Source organism: Apiospora marii (genome assembly GCF_038362585.1).
Source record: "Apiospora marii strain CBS 49790 chromosome Unknown utg000004l_segment0_segment1, whole genome shotgun sequence".
In the NCBI taxonomy this organism is placed as follows: domain Eukaryota; kingdom Fungi; phylum Ascomycota; class Sordariomycetes; order Amphisphaeriales; family Apiosporaceae; genus Apiospora; species Apiospora marii.
Window position 1 is genome coordinate 2,754,543 of NW_027117376.1, and position 15,796 is coordinate 2,770,338.

Genomic DNA, 15,796 nt, shown 5'->3' on the forward strand with positions numbered 1-15,796 from the left:
TGGGCGTTTCCGTAGTCGAATCGTTCAGAATAATCAACTAAGACACTCAATCCAATATTCCTAAACTAACATCTAGGTCACTTGGCAATCCGATCCGTGTAATACACCGCAACAAGTATGTATTCACCACTCTGTCTATGTTCTACAGTATCGAGGCAAGGGCAGCTCTCAGCCCAGAGGACAGCCGTCAATGGAAGTGTTTGCCTTACCGCCGCCGACGCCGCACTCTCACATTCAGCCCCTCCTGCCTCAGGAAGAAAGCGCAGCGCACCCACCACTCCTTGTTCGGCTCGACCAGCTCCAGATCGTACCGCCACACCAAGGTTGCCACCACCTTGTACACCTGCAGCAGGCCCAAGTGCTTTCCCAGGCACACCCGCGACCCGGCTCCAAACGTCAGGTCCGCACTGTTCACCAGGGTCTTCTCATTCAAGCTGCTACGGCGCAACAACCGCTCCGGCCGGAACTCGTCCGCATCAGAACCCCAGACCCCCCGATTCCGACCCAAGACGTACGGGTTCATGCCCACGCTCGTTCCCGGCGGCACCCAACCCAGCCCGTCAGGCAGCTCGAGACCGCCGGCGGGGACGTAGCGCGGCAGCACCATGGCCACGGGAGGATGCATCCGCAGCGCCTCGCGCACCACGGCCTCGAGGTATGGCACCTTTGAGCGTACTTCTGTGTAGGAAGGCGCCGTTCCCTCACGATCCTCGGCGTGGGTGAGGTCGTCCAAGTCCAAGTCAGTTGGAAAAGCGTCGCGCACCGAAGCAACAAGCTTCTGCCAAATCCCAGGTGTCCGCAATGCGTAGTACAGCACCGCCTTAATGGCGATGGCAGTGGTGTCGGCGCCCGCCAGCATGTTGATGGCCAAGTAGCTGACGACCCGGCCCCGGTCGACGACGTCCGGGTGCTCGTGGTGTGCCTCAAGAAACTTGTCTAAGAAGTCTTGGTCCTGGGCCTTCTTCGGTCGGTCAGGGGGAGCAGTGGCAGCATACCGCTCCTCCACATGCCGCAGGGTCGGCCCCAGCAAGGCTGTCGCCCCCGCCACGGGGAACAGGGGGTTCTTGTCGACCAGGCGGTCCAGCCAGGGCATCTGGCTCACGCTGGCAAGGTAATCAGCCCCCTTGTCCGACAGCCACAAGTGCCCGTCAAAGTCGCAGCCGGCCTTCAGGTAGCCGAAGTGCTTGCTAAAGGTGACCTGACCAATCACATCCCAGGCATCTATGTTGGATTACAGCAAGGCGGTCGGTCAGCTTCTTTTTCTCATGGATTACAAGCGGGCAACCACATGGTGTTGGTTTCAGGTCCAAGTCGTGTAGAGCAAACGGGACGGGTCGGGATGAAAAAGCAGCGCGGAAAGACAGGGGTTCCAAAACAACAGGGGCCAATTACAGGAGAGTCCTGGGCTTACTCACACATTTTGATCCATTGGCCCAAGTCGAAGCCCAGACTGAACCGCTCACCCGTCTCTTCTTCCATGGCATGGCTCCCATTCTCGCCACTCCAAGCAGACGTCATGCATCGCTCCTCCAGTCTCCGACAGAGCAGCCGAATGGTCTCGTCGACACGAGGCTCGAGCATGAGGACGCCGGCGAGTGAGTAGTGCTTCGCGACGGGGCGTTTCTGGCGCGCATGCTCGGCGGGGTCTCGCAGACTGAACAGGTTGTAGACGATGCAACCGTCCATGAGATTGGACGCGGGAGGGTAAAAGTCTGTCTTAGACCACCGCCCATCCGACGAATAGACGGTTCTGACGAGTCCCGACAGATCCAAGTCCAGGTTGTTGGGGCCCGTTCGCACCACGGGCCCGTACTTCCGGTGAGCCCGCAGATTGACGAGATGCATGTCGCCGCGCAGCGTGTGGTAGAAGCGCCATAGGTTGGTCCATTCTGGGGCGTACCCGATCTTCGGGTCAGTTCAGTTCTCCAGGATCCGTCATCAAACAAATTGGCGTGCAGACTGACACGAGAAGGAAATTTCGTAGAAAAACAGGGATTAAAGGAGAAGAAAGCAATGTGATTTGGATGCATGACAACGTACTGGCTAGGAACGGTCCGGGGAATCGGCGGAGTGGAGACCTATGTTGTGATACGACACTCCAGCAGACGTAGGTGGCTATGAATAGCACCAGAGCCCAGAGGAGCGTATTGCTGCTGGCGACGTGGGACGACATATGTAGGTGATATCGGAGGTGGGCTTTTGGGCTTGCGGAACCGGCATTGACTTGTCGTTTTGGCCGACATGCAACGCAGTGGTGCTGTGCAGCTGCTGAAACTGGGACGCAAAGCAGCGTGGCCCGGGAAACTCTGCAGACGAGAATTGGCGAGATCCGTCCATGCATAAATGTCTTGTTTCGTTTCGTTTCCCATGTCCAGCGTCAGCACGAAGCCGACTCAGCTGATGGTCCTTGGTCCTTGGTCTTTGTGTGTTCCTTTCTTTTTCCGCGAAAAACTACGTGTCGCTTGCATCTCGCACCCCCGCCCGCATCTACCCCTGGCACGCTGATCATAGATCGGATAGGTACCCGTGTTTTCGCCAAGATCCAAAGTCCCCCTGCCCTCAACCCCAACTGCTCACTGGCCTAGGAGTGTCATACATCGCCGAATCTCTGTGGCTATTCGGGGCGGCTTGATCTGAACGGCCAATGGGAGTATGCGTGGCATCTAATGCAGCTGAGCTCTGGATGCCGTCTTTAGACTCGAGACAGAACTGAGATGTGACAGATGCCCGCCAGCTTGTACAAAACCCATTATCCCCCGTATCCCTAGGGTGGCATGGCATGGACGAACCTCTATCTTGGGCGATGGTTGTTAGTTATCGAAAGCCTGACTGAGAGCATTGCTCCTTGCCGTCACTTTCATACTCATTCTTGGTGTTGTTAGTAGTCAGCCACGATGGAAGTGACCCCTATCGGCACCATCGGCGGCGAGGGGCCCTGGCTGCTCGCCATCTCGTGGGCTACCACCGGCGCGGCCGCATTCTGCTTCTTTCTACGGCTCTATACGCGGCTAGCCGTCGTCAAGTCGTACGGATGGGACGACACCATCTACAACGCCTCCTTCGTAAGTCCTGATCAGCATCTGAACCGCCATCCCGTATCCTGAGATAGGTACTAAAAAGTTGCCGTCGCAGGTTTTGTTGCTAGCCTGCACCATCATGGTCCACGTCTCGACCCTGTACGGCCTCGGCCAGCCCCAAGCCGCCATCTGGGACGACAGCCACGACCGCCTGACGAAATGCCTGCTGTACCTCATCATTGCCCAAATCTTCGGCGTCTCCACCATGGGCACGGCCAAAGTCTCCCTCGGGCTTTTGCTCCTGCGCCTCGTCACCAAGACCTGGCATCGTTGGGCCATCTGGGCCGCCATCAGCCTCCTCTTCGTCGACACGGCCGTCTGCGCCTTCGCCTTTGCCTTCCAGTGCACCCCGCCGGCCTTCCTGTGGGACAAGACGATTCCAGCCGGAAAGTGCCCGCTGCCCATCACGCCCTTCGCCATCGCCCTGGGCGCCGGCTGCGTCGCTGCCGATTTGTTCTTCGCCATATTCCCCTGGTTTTTCGTCTGGCAGCTCAACCGACCCTTCCAGGAGCGATTGATTATTGCCGTGGCCATGAGCCTCGGTATCGCCGCCGCTGCCTGCGGAGTCAAGCGCACCATCGGGCTCGGGGGCCTACAAAGCGCTAATTACACCCTCGACGCCGTCCCGACATGTGCCTGGTCCATCGCCGAGCTTGCCATCACCCTCGTGTGCATCGCCATCCCCGTCTGCCTGCCGCTGCTGAAGCAGGTATTGCTGCGTCATAAACATAGTGTTGTCGTGTCGCCCGTGACCAGTGGATCATCTGTCCAGAAGCAAGCCGGGCTGGGAGGTCTGTTTGCGGTGCGAACATTTGGCGGCACCAGCATGCCGGGGTTTCATCCGGAGAGCCGGCCTTGTAGTGATCAGAACCGTGACGGTGGTGAGAGTGAGCGTTCTCTCAGGAGGACCCCAAGCGAATTCGACACGAAGAATCCCGTACAAGGAATCAGTGTTACCACAAGACCTCAATCTCGGCCAGAAACATCATATGGCGCCGGCGCTGAGGATGTTGAAAGGCAAACGCCGGACGGATTCGTTGGGGTAGATAGATAAGCCCTGCTGGTTACCTATGATGACGACTTGAATGATTGAGATGAGACGATGACACTCGAGCAATTGATGGTTCCACCCAAAGTCAGGAGCTCGTGAAAGTTATAGCCTTGGCCAATTGCCTAATTCCGGCTGATAAATGCATGTGAATGTACATTCCATTGTGTCAGCTAGCTATCTGTATCTTCCGCGGCAACTGCCCGTTTGGCTGGTATCATCACTTCCTCGCGTCCACATAAAACCCTTGACGCCTGTTCCATAGTGTATATGCGCAAAGCCAGAAACGCCCGATGTAAAGCAATCATGAACTTGTCCTCGTCTAGTGTCGTCTTACTTAAGCCCCCCGAGGCTTGGCCTTCTGCTTGGCCTTCTCCTTCTTGTCCTCCTTGAGCTTCTTCTTCTTGGCCTCGTTCTGCTCCTCGAGCTTGCGCTTGTGCGCCGTCTTCTCGGCGTCCGTCTTGGGGATGGGCTTGAAGAAGCCCTCGAGCCGGGCCTGCTGCGAGCTCTTGGAGCTCTTCTCCAGCCGGGCCGCGCCGCCGCGCACGCGGTCCTCGGAGAAGCCCTTTTCCGTCACGAGGAAGTTGACCAGGCCCTCGGTGTCGGGCTTCTCCCACTTGAAGTCGCAGAGCGGGTCGTCGGCCGGGCGCACGTCGGGGTGGAAGAAGAGCTCGCGGGCGTCGGCAAACGGCCAGTCCTCGGGGATCGTGTACTTGCCCGACTCCTTCATCCACTCGACAATCTTCTCGAGTGTCTCGTGCTCGCGGATGAGCTTGAGGGCGGTTGAGGGGCCGACCTTGGGAACGGGATCGAGGTAGTCGCAGCCGAGAAGAATGCAAAGATCAACGAACTAAAGAGGGAGGTCTGTTAGTGGTTGCCGCACACACAAAACGGGCGCGACATTGATGGACGGTGAACTGACCTGCTTGCGCTCCATACCGAGGCCCTCGAGCACTCTCTCCAAGTGGATCTCCTGGACGGGCTCCTTCCGCTGCTCGCTGTAGGTCATGTGTCGGAGGAGGATGGGGCTGTCGAAGCAGAGGGTATCCATGTCCTCACTGGCAGCGGCGTACACCTTGCCGGCGCGGGCGAGCACGGCGCACTGGGCCTCGGCCTCGGTGGGCGCGATGATGTAGGGGATGCCCATGAGCTTCAGCAGGCGCTGGCACTCCTCGTTGTGCTCGCGGGTGACGCGGACGGTGCGGCGCGAGAACTTCTCGACATCTTCGGCGGTACCCGTCTCCTTGGCCTCCTCCATGCCCTCGTTGGCCTCGGCCTTGCGCTGGAACCGCTTGGCGAGCTCGCCCGACTTGAGCTTGGGGGGCTTGCCGTCGAAGACGTAGAGGGGCTTGATGCCGTTGTCGACCATGCGCAGGGTGCGGTAGAACATGCCCATCAGGTGCGAGGTGGTCTGGCCTTCTTCGTTCATCAGCTGCTGGCCTTCGGATCGGACGGCGATGAGGAAGCTGTAGATGCTCATCGATCTGGATATCGGAGGTTAGCGAGGAGGTAGAGGGAGGAAAAGGCAAACGAGGGCAACGAACGCATCCTGCAGTATTGTGTTAGCTAATGCCGCAATTGGAGGGTGATTGGAGGGCTGCTTACAATGGCCACCTTGCGACCAAACTGGTTCTTGATGTCGCCTTCCTTGATGGCGTCGGGCGCCTCATCTTTGATGATGGAGAACAGCTGCTTGATACCCATCTTGGCTGGAAGGATCGGGTCGAGGACGGGTGGCAGCTGGATGTTGATCTGGGGAATTGATTCCAAATGTGCGACGGCAGTTGGTGGCGGAAGATGTGATCGGGCTTTTTGCTGCGTGCGTGATGTCACGAAAGGAACAGGCAGAACGCGCTAGCCATCAATTAAAAGCTGAAGGGAGACGCGCCTGCCACGCGCGGGCTTGAAAGCCAGTGAGTGGGGTGTGCTGCCTGGCATGGTTGGCGGGGCTGTTAGGCGGTTCTAGGCAGCTGTCGGCAATTGATCAGGTACCCGAACCAGGAACCCAATCCTCCAGTGCAATCAATTGAAATTGGACGAGCATGCAGTGCACCAACAACTCAGGACAACCGCATGCAATTGCATCAATGACTCAAGACAATGGTATATAGAATATGCATATCCGTATCACATCCTTTCAATCTTTTGAAAATGGATTTATCATTCCTTAAGAGCCGATTCGCCACTTGCCAGTGCTATTATTGTTTTGAAGCCGAACACTGCAGATACCTACGGTTCTGATGATCCGAGATGCTGCCATCCTGATCATATCACTGCATCAAAAGCCGGCCCCGATATCGATCCAAACAATTTTAATACATGCAATCTCACAGGGAACAAGGTTTTCGAGTTGGGATTGCCACCTTTCATATTATACTGCTTCACCTTTACACGTATTCGTGAGGGTAGCCCAGCCGATGGCGATGGGTCTCTTGTCGCAGTGGCCGTCTTAGATTGGTTCTCCCATCCAAGTTGGGCTTTTCGAGAAGGGTCTTATTTGTCCAGGTTTCCCTGCCAGCCCGGAACGTCCCAGATCCAATTGCGTAATCTATTCTCCTAGTTGTAGCCAGGGCAAGCTCATCAACTTCCGTCATTGCTGGTAAGAATCACGCTAGAAGTTGAAGTCCGGGTCCTTAAGCTAGAAAGGCATGTCACCCGGTCACAAAATAGCTCACCCTGTCGGCACTCAGCCTGGACATCACCGCTTCTTAACAGGCTGGCGACCAACTGAGCCCCCGCCATGCCAGACTAGAGGAGGGAGAATTCCGGGCTGGATGTTAAGTCGTACGAGCGCTTACGCTTGGCCCCGAACTGCCCCGTGCAAAGACGTTGGAGGATATATGCTTAAACGGCTCCATGTAACCCCAGATGTTGTTGGTGGCACGATCAAGTGGAAGGGTCTCTGATTGGCCAATCCCAAGGGGTAAACATACGAGCAGGTCACGAGGTTCGCGAGGCCCCCCTGCAGCAATTGACCTCATTGTCTCCTTTTGGTCAGTCAGCTTGCCAGGTACATGTGGCTAGCCTCGTGCCTGACTCAGTCGCCTGCGTGGTAGTGGGTGTCGTATTTCCAACCCCTGCCAAGTCGAGTGGGCCGTGGCTTCTGACCGACCTCGGAGTATGTGTCTGCACTTACACGCAGCTATTTCCTGTTACATCGAGCTTGAAAGAAGAACAGAGTTCTGTCAGTCACCCGAACCTTAAAGTTCCCATCCTGCCGGGAAACCAACAGGGGTGTCAGGGTCGCAGTGGGCACGGTGCACCAGCCGGGTCTCAGATCCAGCGGCTGAAATGCCGCTGCTTTACTTCGCTGCCCGGCTCTCGCCATCACGATGAGCTCCCCCGGTCTGGATTCTGAGCAGGAGACAGGCATAGAGTCAGGCATGGAGTCAGGCATGGGGATCGACCGCTGATGCGAGGCCCTTGGCAGGCTGGAGTGCACCCTAGCAGGCATATATGTATAAATGCGGCGCCCAGAACTTATTCTGTCGCTGTTGCAGCAGGCCTTTTGCCCACGCGACTCTCGTTCCTTGTCCATCTTCAGCCAAGCCATCTGTCCACTATGCTCCGTTCTCTCCTTACCGCCTCGGCCCTGTTAGCCGGCCAGGCCTTGGCCTACGACCAGGTCCTCGGCTTCAACGGCGCCGCCCTCGTCGAGACCCGTCCGCTCGGCGCCATCTACAAGGCGGCCTTGGCCGAAGGCGGCGTCGTCACCATGTGGCTGGGCGGCGACGAGCGCACCGACGAGGACGCCCTCAAGAAGGAGTTCGAGGGCCGCTTCCCGGGCATGACGCTCAACCTGACGACGGACCTGTCCAAGTACCACAGCACGCGGTTCGACGAGCAGCTGGCGTCGGGCCACGTCTACGTCGACAGCATCGCCTTTCAGACGGTGCACGACTTCCCCCGCCTCGACGCCGAGGGCGCCCTGCTGCACTACGCCCCCGTCGGCTTCGACCAGCTCTACCCGCCCATGCGCGACGTCCGCGCCGCCTTCTACGGCATCCTGACCGTCGGCTGGGCCGGCAAGTGGAACACGGACAAGCTGCCCGGCATCGAGGCCCCGGTCGAGTGGGAGGACTGGCTGCGGCCCGAGTTCAAGGACAAGCTCGTCTTGACCTACCCCAACGACGACGACGCCGTGCTGTACGCATTCGATCTCATGTAAGTTGTTGCGTCACCGGTAGAGCTACATAAGTCCCAATACTAACACCACGGCCAGCATGCAACAGTACGGCAAGTCCTGGTTCGACCGCCTGCTGGCCCAGAACCCCCGCTGGGTCCGCGGCACCCGCACCCCCGACACCGTCATGGCCGACCCCCAGAGCACCTGGGCCGCCTCCTTCACCTCGGACGGCCTGTTCTCCACCAAGAACATCAACGTCTCGCACCCGACGCAGGGCTCCTTCGTGACCTGGTTCCAGCTCGCCGCCATCCCCAAGGACGCGCCCCACCCCGAGGGCGCCAAGCTGCTGCACAACTACATGCTCACCCCCGAGTGGCAGTCCACCCGCGGCTCCTGGCCCGTTCGCCGCGACGTCGCCCCTCCCGCCGGCTACCCGGCCATCTTCGACATGCCCGGCACCAACATCACCTACTTCCGCGAGTGGATGTCCGACCGCCCCCGGCTGGAGCGTCTGCGCACCTGGTTCGAGGACAAGCTCGGCTCGGCGCAGGGACTTAGTCCGTTAATTGACGGAGTTTAAAGTGGATATAGAAAGATGCATTAAATAAATATATATTAAATTTTAATTCTACCTCACTTACAATGGGCACCTGCCTAGGTATTTCAAGATCAAGAATTCCCATGACCGAAGCGTACTGACAAAACCCGTCTTCGTGAACCCCTCAAGTAATCACAGACTAATGATCAAATGGAACAACGTCATTCTGGTTAGATATTCCAAAGATCAACACACATCTCCAGCGGTTTCTCCCGGCGAAACTTGTTCCTCACTCTGTTCCATGGCCTCCTCTGCCTCTTGCCGTATGCCTCCTGGCTCCTGCGAATCGCCTCTTGCACCTCCCTCGTCTTCTGTGCGCATATTCCCCTCATGGCTCCTTCTTCCGTGACGAAAATGGTGGTATTCCCGCCAAGCCCCAGCATCTCTTCGTCCTTGATGGCATAGGCGTAACCAGGCTCCACGAGCGTCTCGGACCCTTCGAGGAAAATCACCCCACGCAGCAGGAATACCAAACAATCTCGAAAGCACTTGAAGTCGACTTTGGTACTTGGTATATTGTGGGGGAGTTGGACGGGCTCGCGGTGGGAAAAGTGAATTTGATGGGCTGCCTCTGGCCGTCGGAACTACCACTCCATAATCAGTCTGCAAGCCATCGGAAACGAGCCATGCGGGTGAACATCGAACCTACCTCTTCTTTCAGGGCTGTTGCCACCATCTGATACTCTTCCAAAGTATGCTCCTTCGCGGACAAGGTACTCCAGAACTCTTTGCCGCTGGGACCTTCTAGCGAGTAACGGGCATGCTGATGTTGACGGATGCGATGGTTTGTGACACGCAGCAAATGCGGTTTCCTCTGTCTTCCTCAATGACGATGATTCCAAATGGTCTATAGAGTGGCTATTTCAGTAGTAAGGTTCAATGTGTAAGAAACGAAAAGTGATCATGTTGTTAAGACTGCCGAAAATGCAGCAATAATACCCCGCAACACGATGCAACGGTTACACAGCAGCTGGAGGCTTGCTTCTTGCCACCTCAGAGACGGGCCGCTCCAACTGTAGTTCAATGGCTCGAGATACCTCTCTTGAAGAATCACGTCATGTAAATCAAATCGTCGATACCCAAAACCGCGTCTTCCAGAAGCTGGATATCCAAACCAGATTTCAGCATGACGCGATTCGCCAAACCTTGGATACTTCGCCACCACAACGACAGTGCAGATCACGAGGAGCGTCTTTTGGCCTCATGTATGGGGCCGAGATATTCCCTATCAGTCCCCAAATGATTGCTGCGTCGTTCCAAACGCCGAGTCATTTTTGGGTCGCTCAAGGCATATCGAGTGGAACACTATTACGACCGTTACTTGCACTCCCAGTTCCATCTTCCAGTTCCAAGCCGTATATGTACCTTCAAAATATCGCTGACGTTCAAATAACAATGAGTGGCTGTCGTGTAAATTGTCTCGCGGTATACGCGGCAGGCTCCGTGATTGGTTTTCGAACCGGCCCGGTCGAAAAAGGAAGACCCACACCTGATATTTGCCCATCAAGGTGGATGGACGGATCCAGCCGGACCGGGTCGATACCGCTACAGCCCACGATGAGTGGCCCTAACAGCGGCAAAAACAAAACAATTGAAAGCTGAATCCTGAGTCCAATCGGAGCAGGCACAAGTAGGCTATCAAAAACACGACACCATGGCATCATCTCCAAAGCCGTTCCCTCCGCCAAGGCCACCGCCTCCTACTGGAGATCGACCGCCCTCCCCATCGACACCCACCGCAGCACCAAAGATCTGCCCGAACATGCCGATATCGTCATCATCGGCGCGGGCTACAGCGGCACCTCGATAGCACAGCACCTGTTGACCGAGAGCGAGCGGCAAGGACGCAAAGCCCCTTCCATTGTGATTCTGGAAGCCCGCGAGGCCTGTTCCGGAGCGACCGGGCGCAACGGTGTGTTTTCCCTTTTTTTGCATCGCCCAAGAAGTTCTCGCTGACTTGCCGAAATAGGGGGCCACCTCAAGCCCGACCCGTACCTGCGCGCGGCGCGAGTGCTCGAGACGCACGGCCCAGAAGTGGCCGAGCACGTGGCGTCCTTCGAGGCCCGCCAAGTGCAAGAAGTCCAGGACCTGATCCAGTCCCGCGGCATCGACTGCGACTTTGAGGAGACGTGGGTCAGCGACGTCTGCTTTGACGAGGCCGGCAGCCGCAACACGGGCCTGGCTCTGAGCAAGGCCGTCGCGGCGGGCATCTCGACGGCACAGACCATTGAACGCAGCACCGGCCCTGAAGCTGAGCGAGTAAGAAGACTGAATCTCAACAAGATCAACTCTGTGAAAACTCGATGTCGCTAACAAAGAACAAGGTCTCAGGGGTTCGTGGTGCCAAGTCGTGTCACAAGTATAAAGCGGCAAGACTTTGGCCTTACCGTCTGATTTGTCAGATGCTGGAGACCTGTGTCTCGCAGGGCGTCAACCTCCAGACCATGACGCCCGTGACGTCGGTGAAGCCCCGTGATGACGGGCAGGGCTGGAAAGTCACGACATCATCCAGGGGTTCCATGACGGCCTCGACCGTCGTCCACGCCACCAACGGCTACAGCTCGGGACTCCTGCCGGAGCTGCGGGACAGGATCGTACCGGTACGCGGGATCTGCGCCCGTCTCCAGGACTCAAAAGCAGGACCCCCTCCGCCTCCCATCTCGGACAGCTACATGATGCGGTTCAACGATTTCGAGTACGACTACCTCGTGCCGCGCCCGGACGGAGGCATCGTGGTGGGCGGCGGCCGGCGGGACTACTTTGAGAACCTCGACTCTTGGTTCAACGTAAGCGACGACAGCACGCTGATCGAGCCGGCGCGCCACTACTTCGACGGGTATATGCAACGGCACTTCATTGGCTGGGAGAACAGGGACGTACGGACGGAGCAGGTGTGGACCGGCATCATGGGCTACTCGTGGGATGGGTTTCCTTACGTGGGCGAAGTTCCCGAGAGGCCCGGCAGTTACATCTGCGCCGGCTTCACGGGCCACGGCATGCCGCAAATCTTCCACTCGGCCAAACACATGGCCTTACAGCTCCTCAACGGCAAGGTAGAAAAGGAGCATGCGGTGCCGATTCCCTACCAGACCGATGCTGCACGATGGAACAGCACTCAGGAACACTCGTCACTCACGTTGTGGAAGTCGGTCACGAAAGACTCCCAGCTGCGGAGCAGGTTGTGAAAGAATAAGGCCAGCTTTTACGTATCAATATACATGTACCAACCTACTTGATCCATTCCCCTAACTGTGCGGCAGGTCCGACATGAAGCCCAGGCTGTCCATTAAACCCCTCGTAGCCTTCTTCGGGGACCGTCTGAGGCGTTCTTGGAGTGTACTGCGCCGGCGACGTGAATGCGTTCATGTGTTGCAAGGCGGCCTCGAGCGTTTCGATAAGCTGGACTTCGGATCTCGCCGAGTCTCCCGCATACGCCATGTCACGGATGGCGTCGAGCCCGCGCTGCAGTATTGCTCCGTGAACTTTCGTTCTGTCACGAATGCTGTAGGCCAGGAGTACCAGCATCGCCGCCCGGCACGAGCTGTACTCGACGTAGGACGATCTCGTCAGCCCCATGGGGCCAGTCCGCATCGTGTGGCAGATTTCAATGGCCTCGGTGGCCGCCGAGAGACAGTCTTGAACCAGTGAAGACCAAGGCAGAGCACGCCGCTCCTCGGCCACGATCGGCTGCCTCTCGCTGATGTAGGATGCGCCGCTCGTCTTTTCTGTCAGAATGAAGGGCCTGCCGACAAACATCTCGAGAAGGCAATGCTCGAGACGCGCATGCAAAGCCACCCTGTATGTCTCCGTCGGCCTACGGGAAGACCACCAGCGCCCGCACTCTGCTTTCGTTTGTTTGAGGTTGCCGATGACTCTACCTGCATCGGATCTCTGCGAACCACGGAGCCGCAACCTTGTGTCTGTCAGACTTCGCCCAAGTATTTAGATTTCAGTAATACTTACAAGTCACGCTGGAGAGTCTCGGCGTACTTTGTCAGTTGTATCGCGTCTAGGAAGGTCGATATGTGTGCAGACCCGCTGAGGGACGAGAACTCGGCGCTATCGGTAGGCAGGCTGGCGTCAAAGTTGGATCTCGAAATGGCAGACGGGCGCCCATGGAACATGCCAATTTTCCTGGAATTGTCAGTCCTGTTCCAACTATGACATGTCGTGAGATCTCACCTCTCGAGACAGTAGACGGTCCACCACAGCCGGCATCGAGTCTCCTCTTTCAGCGCGTCTGGCACCGCCGACACGGGTCTGCGATGCATCCCGTTTTGAATCGCCAGTTTCATGGCGAGGTTTAAGTATATGTAGCCCAGACCGGATGCATCCAACGGCAGGCAATACAAGCCAAGAAGGAGGCAGACTTGAACTGATATGATGGAACCAGAGTGAATCATCTCGGCTAATAGGCGGGCAACATGGCGGTAGAAGGTCGAGCCAATCTCGAGCTCCCAGTTGGTGTTGGCCTGGTCGCGGTCGGGCGACTCAAGGTGGACATACTGCGCCCCCACGGCCAAGACCATGGTGACCGCACAAGCCGGGACGACATTCTTGGAGTCATACCGTGATGGGCTCTGATATAAGCTGTCGAGCGTGGACATGACCCATCTTTGGTCCAGGAAGAAGTAGAAGCTCGTGGCGTGGGTGAAGAAGACGTGGACCAGGAAACTGGCAACTGGACGTGGCGGCAGTACTTTGAGCAGGTCGGTCATCAGTGTCGTGTCAGATAGCGGTTCGGGTACCCTTATGAACTCGGGGACCCGCTGTTGTCCGTCGAGTTGCTGCAAAAGGGTCAGCCATCACGAGTTCTGGTTCAGCTGGAGGGTGTTTACACGTACAGGCACCTGGGACGTGGCCATCAGGGTATCGATGTTTCGCTTGATGCGCATGCTGAAGTTCCAATGCGAGAGCTCTCCAGAGTAGTCTAGTGGACTGTTGGTCATTACGTAAAGATAATATCGATCTTAATGGCAGAAACTTACGGGCGACGTCATCGTTGATGACATCAATCGTGCACACTTCATCCAAGGGGCTTTCCGCCGCAGGAGCAGCATCGTCATTCTCAGCAGCGACAGGGGTCTGTCGAGGAGTCTGCCCCGGAGGCTGCTGTCCCGGCTCTTCGGGACTCGCCAATCCCGACGGTAGATTCTCGGATGCGCGTTTGAGGCTCTCCGTCTGCAGCGACAGTGACGGCAGGTGATGCTGGAGAATGGCTTCCATGTACCGGGAGCGCTCCACCAGCGTCCGCAGCCAGTCGGCCTGTGCAGCGCTGGCCCGGTCGGGGGCGGCCGTAGTGCTGTACTCGCAATGCCGGCGCAGGTCCCTGCATCTCCGGCACGGCATCCCGTCTTCGCACTTCTCCTTCAACCGGCGGCATTCGGCGCGGGCGCGGACGGCCCGCTGCCGTTCCAGTGGACCCACGCTGCCGCGTTTCTTGGTGATTCTCGCTGTCGTGCGATCGACCATCGTCATTTCCGGTGGTGGTTTGCTGGATGTGCGGCTCACTCGTCAGGATCGCCCGTGTCGTCAAGTGACTCCTGGCGTTATCTCCGCTCCCCGGATCTCGAGTGGAGAAGGACCATGTCATGTGGATAGATCAGCACGACAGGGTGGAACCAGCCAGCATGCGTCCTTATCTCCCCACACTGCGCCTAGTAGGTATCCGATACCTTATCTCTCCGCAGATGCAACCCCGTCAGATAGCGTGGTCGGAGATGTCTCCGGTCTGGAGGGGTTCTACCAAGGGCAAGAGAGGTTAACTTACTCATCATCTGACCGGGCCGGTCGAACAACCTATCCGATATCGACCAGAGGTGCATCAGTCTTTTAGCTGCGGCGACGAGACAGTACGCGAAGACTGCATCATGTCGAGAGATTTGAGGTATTCATAATGCGTATATTGTTTTGATTGATTTTGTAGTATCACTGGTGCTGTTCTTCCAAGGTGAATAATGAAGTATGTAGACTTGCGTCGAATTTGACCCCAGATTGGCACCCGTGATTTGGTTATGATTTGCTTATGATGGAGTCCGCCATATCCAGCAGAGAGCCTGCAACCACCTCCATCTTGGCGTCCCGAAACACATCCAGACACGGCTCCTTCTCTAGCGCGGCCGACCACGCGCCCCGAAACCCGACCTTGGTGGCCGCCGCCACGTCCCACATGTGCGCCGCCGCGAACCACTTGACGTCCTCCTTGCCCAGCCGCGCCCACACGTGCTCGTACGCGGCCAGGGCCGGCTTGGCCACGCCGAGCCCGTCGCAGCTGACAATGTTGTCGAGCGGCACCTCCACCCCGCCCCGGTCGAAGTAGCCCTTGACCCGCTGGATGTCGCCCGTCGTGAAACACCACACCGTGAACCCCGCGTCCCGCAGCTTCTGGAAACACGCGCCGCAGTCCTCGCGCAGCTGCAGGCTGGCGTACCCCTCGATGCAGGCCTCGCGCTCTTCGTCCGTCGCAAAAGCCTGCGGGTCGGCCACCCCCGCCATCCAGAGGGTGCGGTAGAACAGGCCGCGCATGACGTCCTTGTAGGGCAGGTAGCTGCCGGCCACCGACAGAAACGTGAACTCGAGCTCGGCGGCCGTCTGCCAGGTGAAGCCAAAGTGCTTGGCCGTGATGCTTTGCTGGCGCAGTTTGGGCCCCATCACTTGTTCAATCTTGTCGTAGTAGGCGTCGAAGGACACGCAGGTGCCGACAATGTCGAACACGACATGTTTGGCCATGGCGATTGTGGTGTGGTGCTTTGACTAGTGGGGGTAAGCTTGAAGCCGGTGTGGTGGTGTTGAGGTTATCGCAGGCTTGGCTTCTTTTGTCGGTCGGGTTTTGGGTGCTTTAATCTACGACCGGCGATTAGATACCAATCAGACCCCCGTCGGATATCTGCGGCGACCGGGCCGGTGACGGGCCGGTCCTTGACTATCGCCAGCTTACACAGTGTATT

General features: G+C 57.6%; 7 protein-coding genes across 7 annotated transcripts; 3 read left to right on the plus strand and 4 right to left on the minus strand.

Moving 5' to 3' along the window:
* Nucleotides 1-205: 205 nt before the first annotated feature.
* Nucleotides 206-2,173, minus strand: PG985_007862 (uncharacterized protein; the record flags this gene model as incomplete). Its single annotated transcript, XM_066827630.1, has 3 exons — nt 206-1,221; nt 1,416-1,889; nt 2,041-2,173. The coding sequence occupies 3 exons, from the start codon at nt 2,171-2,173 to the stop codon at nt 206-208; spliced, it is 1,623 nt and encodes a 540-aa protein (XP_066685305.1).
* A 721-nt stretch (nt 2,174-2,894) lies between these two features.
* PG985_007863 (uncharacterized protein) lies at nt 2,895-4,131 on the plus strand (the record flags this gene model as incomplete). The annotated part of the gene is made up of 2 exons (XM_066827631.1): nt 2,895-3,062; nt 3,133-4,131. 2 exons carry the CDS (start codon nt 2,895-2,897, stop codon nt 4,129-4,131), a joined length of 1,167 nt encoding a protein of 388 aa, XP_066685306.1.
* Nucleotides 4,132-4,462: 331 nt separating this feature from the next.
* PG985_007864 (uncharacterized protein) lies at nt 4,463-5,829 on the minus strand (the record flags this gene model as incomplete). The annotated part of the gene is made up of 4 exons (XM_066827632.1): nt 4,463-4,975; nt 5,048-5,609; nt 5,670-5,674; nt 5,731-5,829. The coding sequence occupies 4 exons, from the start codon at nt 5,827-5,829 to the stop codon at nt 4,463-4,465; spliced, it is 1,179 nt and encodes a 392-aa protein (XP_066685307.1).
* Nucleotides 5,830-7,687: 1,858 nt separating this feature from the next.
* Nucleotides 7,688-8,831, plus strand: PG985_007865 (uncharacterized protein; the record flags this gene model as incomplete). The annotated part of the gene is made up of 2 exons (XM_066827633.1): nt 7,688-8,289; nt 8,348-8,831. The coding sequence occupies 2 exons, from the start codon at nt 7,688-7,690 to the stop codon at nt 8,829-8,831; spliced, it is 1,086 nt and encodes a 361-aa protein (XP_066685308.1).
* Nucleotides 8,832-10,523: 1,692 nt separating this feature from the next.
* PG985_007866 (FAD dependent oxidoreductase) lies at nt 10,524-12,034 on the plus strand (the record flags this gene model as incomplete). Its single annotated transcript, XM_066827634.1, has 3 exons — nt 10,524-10,761; nt 10,819-11,108; nt 11,174-12,034. Coding segments are annotated over 3 exons (1,389 nt in total), but the record flags the coding sequence as incomplete, so codon positions are not given.
* A 43-nt stretch (nt 12,035-12,077) lies between these two features.
* PG985_007867 (fungal specific transcription factor) lies at nt 12,078-14,442 on the minus strand (the record flags this gene model as incomplete). Its single annotated transcript, XM_066827635.1, has 6 exons — nt 12,078-12,762; nt 12,813-12,983; nt 13,032-13,636; nt 13,694-13,779; nt 13,838-14,030; nt 14,080-14,442. The coding sequence occupies 6 exons, from the start codon at nt 14,440-14,442 to the stop codon at nt 12,078-12,080; spliced, it is 2,103 nt and encodes a 700-aa protein (XP_066685310.1).
* A 419-nt stretch (nt 14,443-14,861) lies between these two features.
* Nucleotides 14,862-15,578, minus strand: PG985_007868 (HAD-like domain-containing protein; the record flags this gene model as incomplete). The annotated part of the gene is made up of 1 exon (XM_066827636.1): nt 14,862-15,578. The coding sequence occupies one exon, from the start codon at nt 15,576-15,578 to the stop codon at nt 14,862-14,864; it is 717 nt and encodes a 238-aa protein (XP_066685311.1).
* Nucleotides 15,579-15,796: the final 218 nt, after the last annotated feature.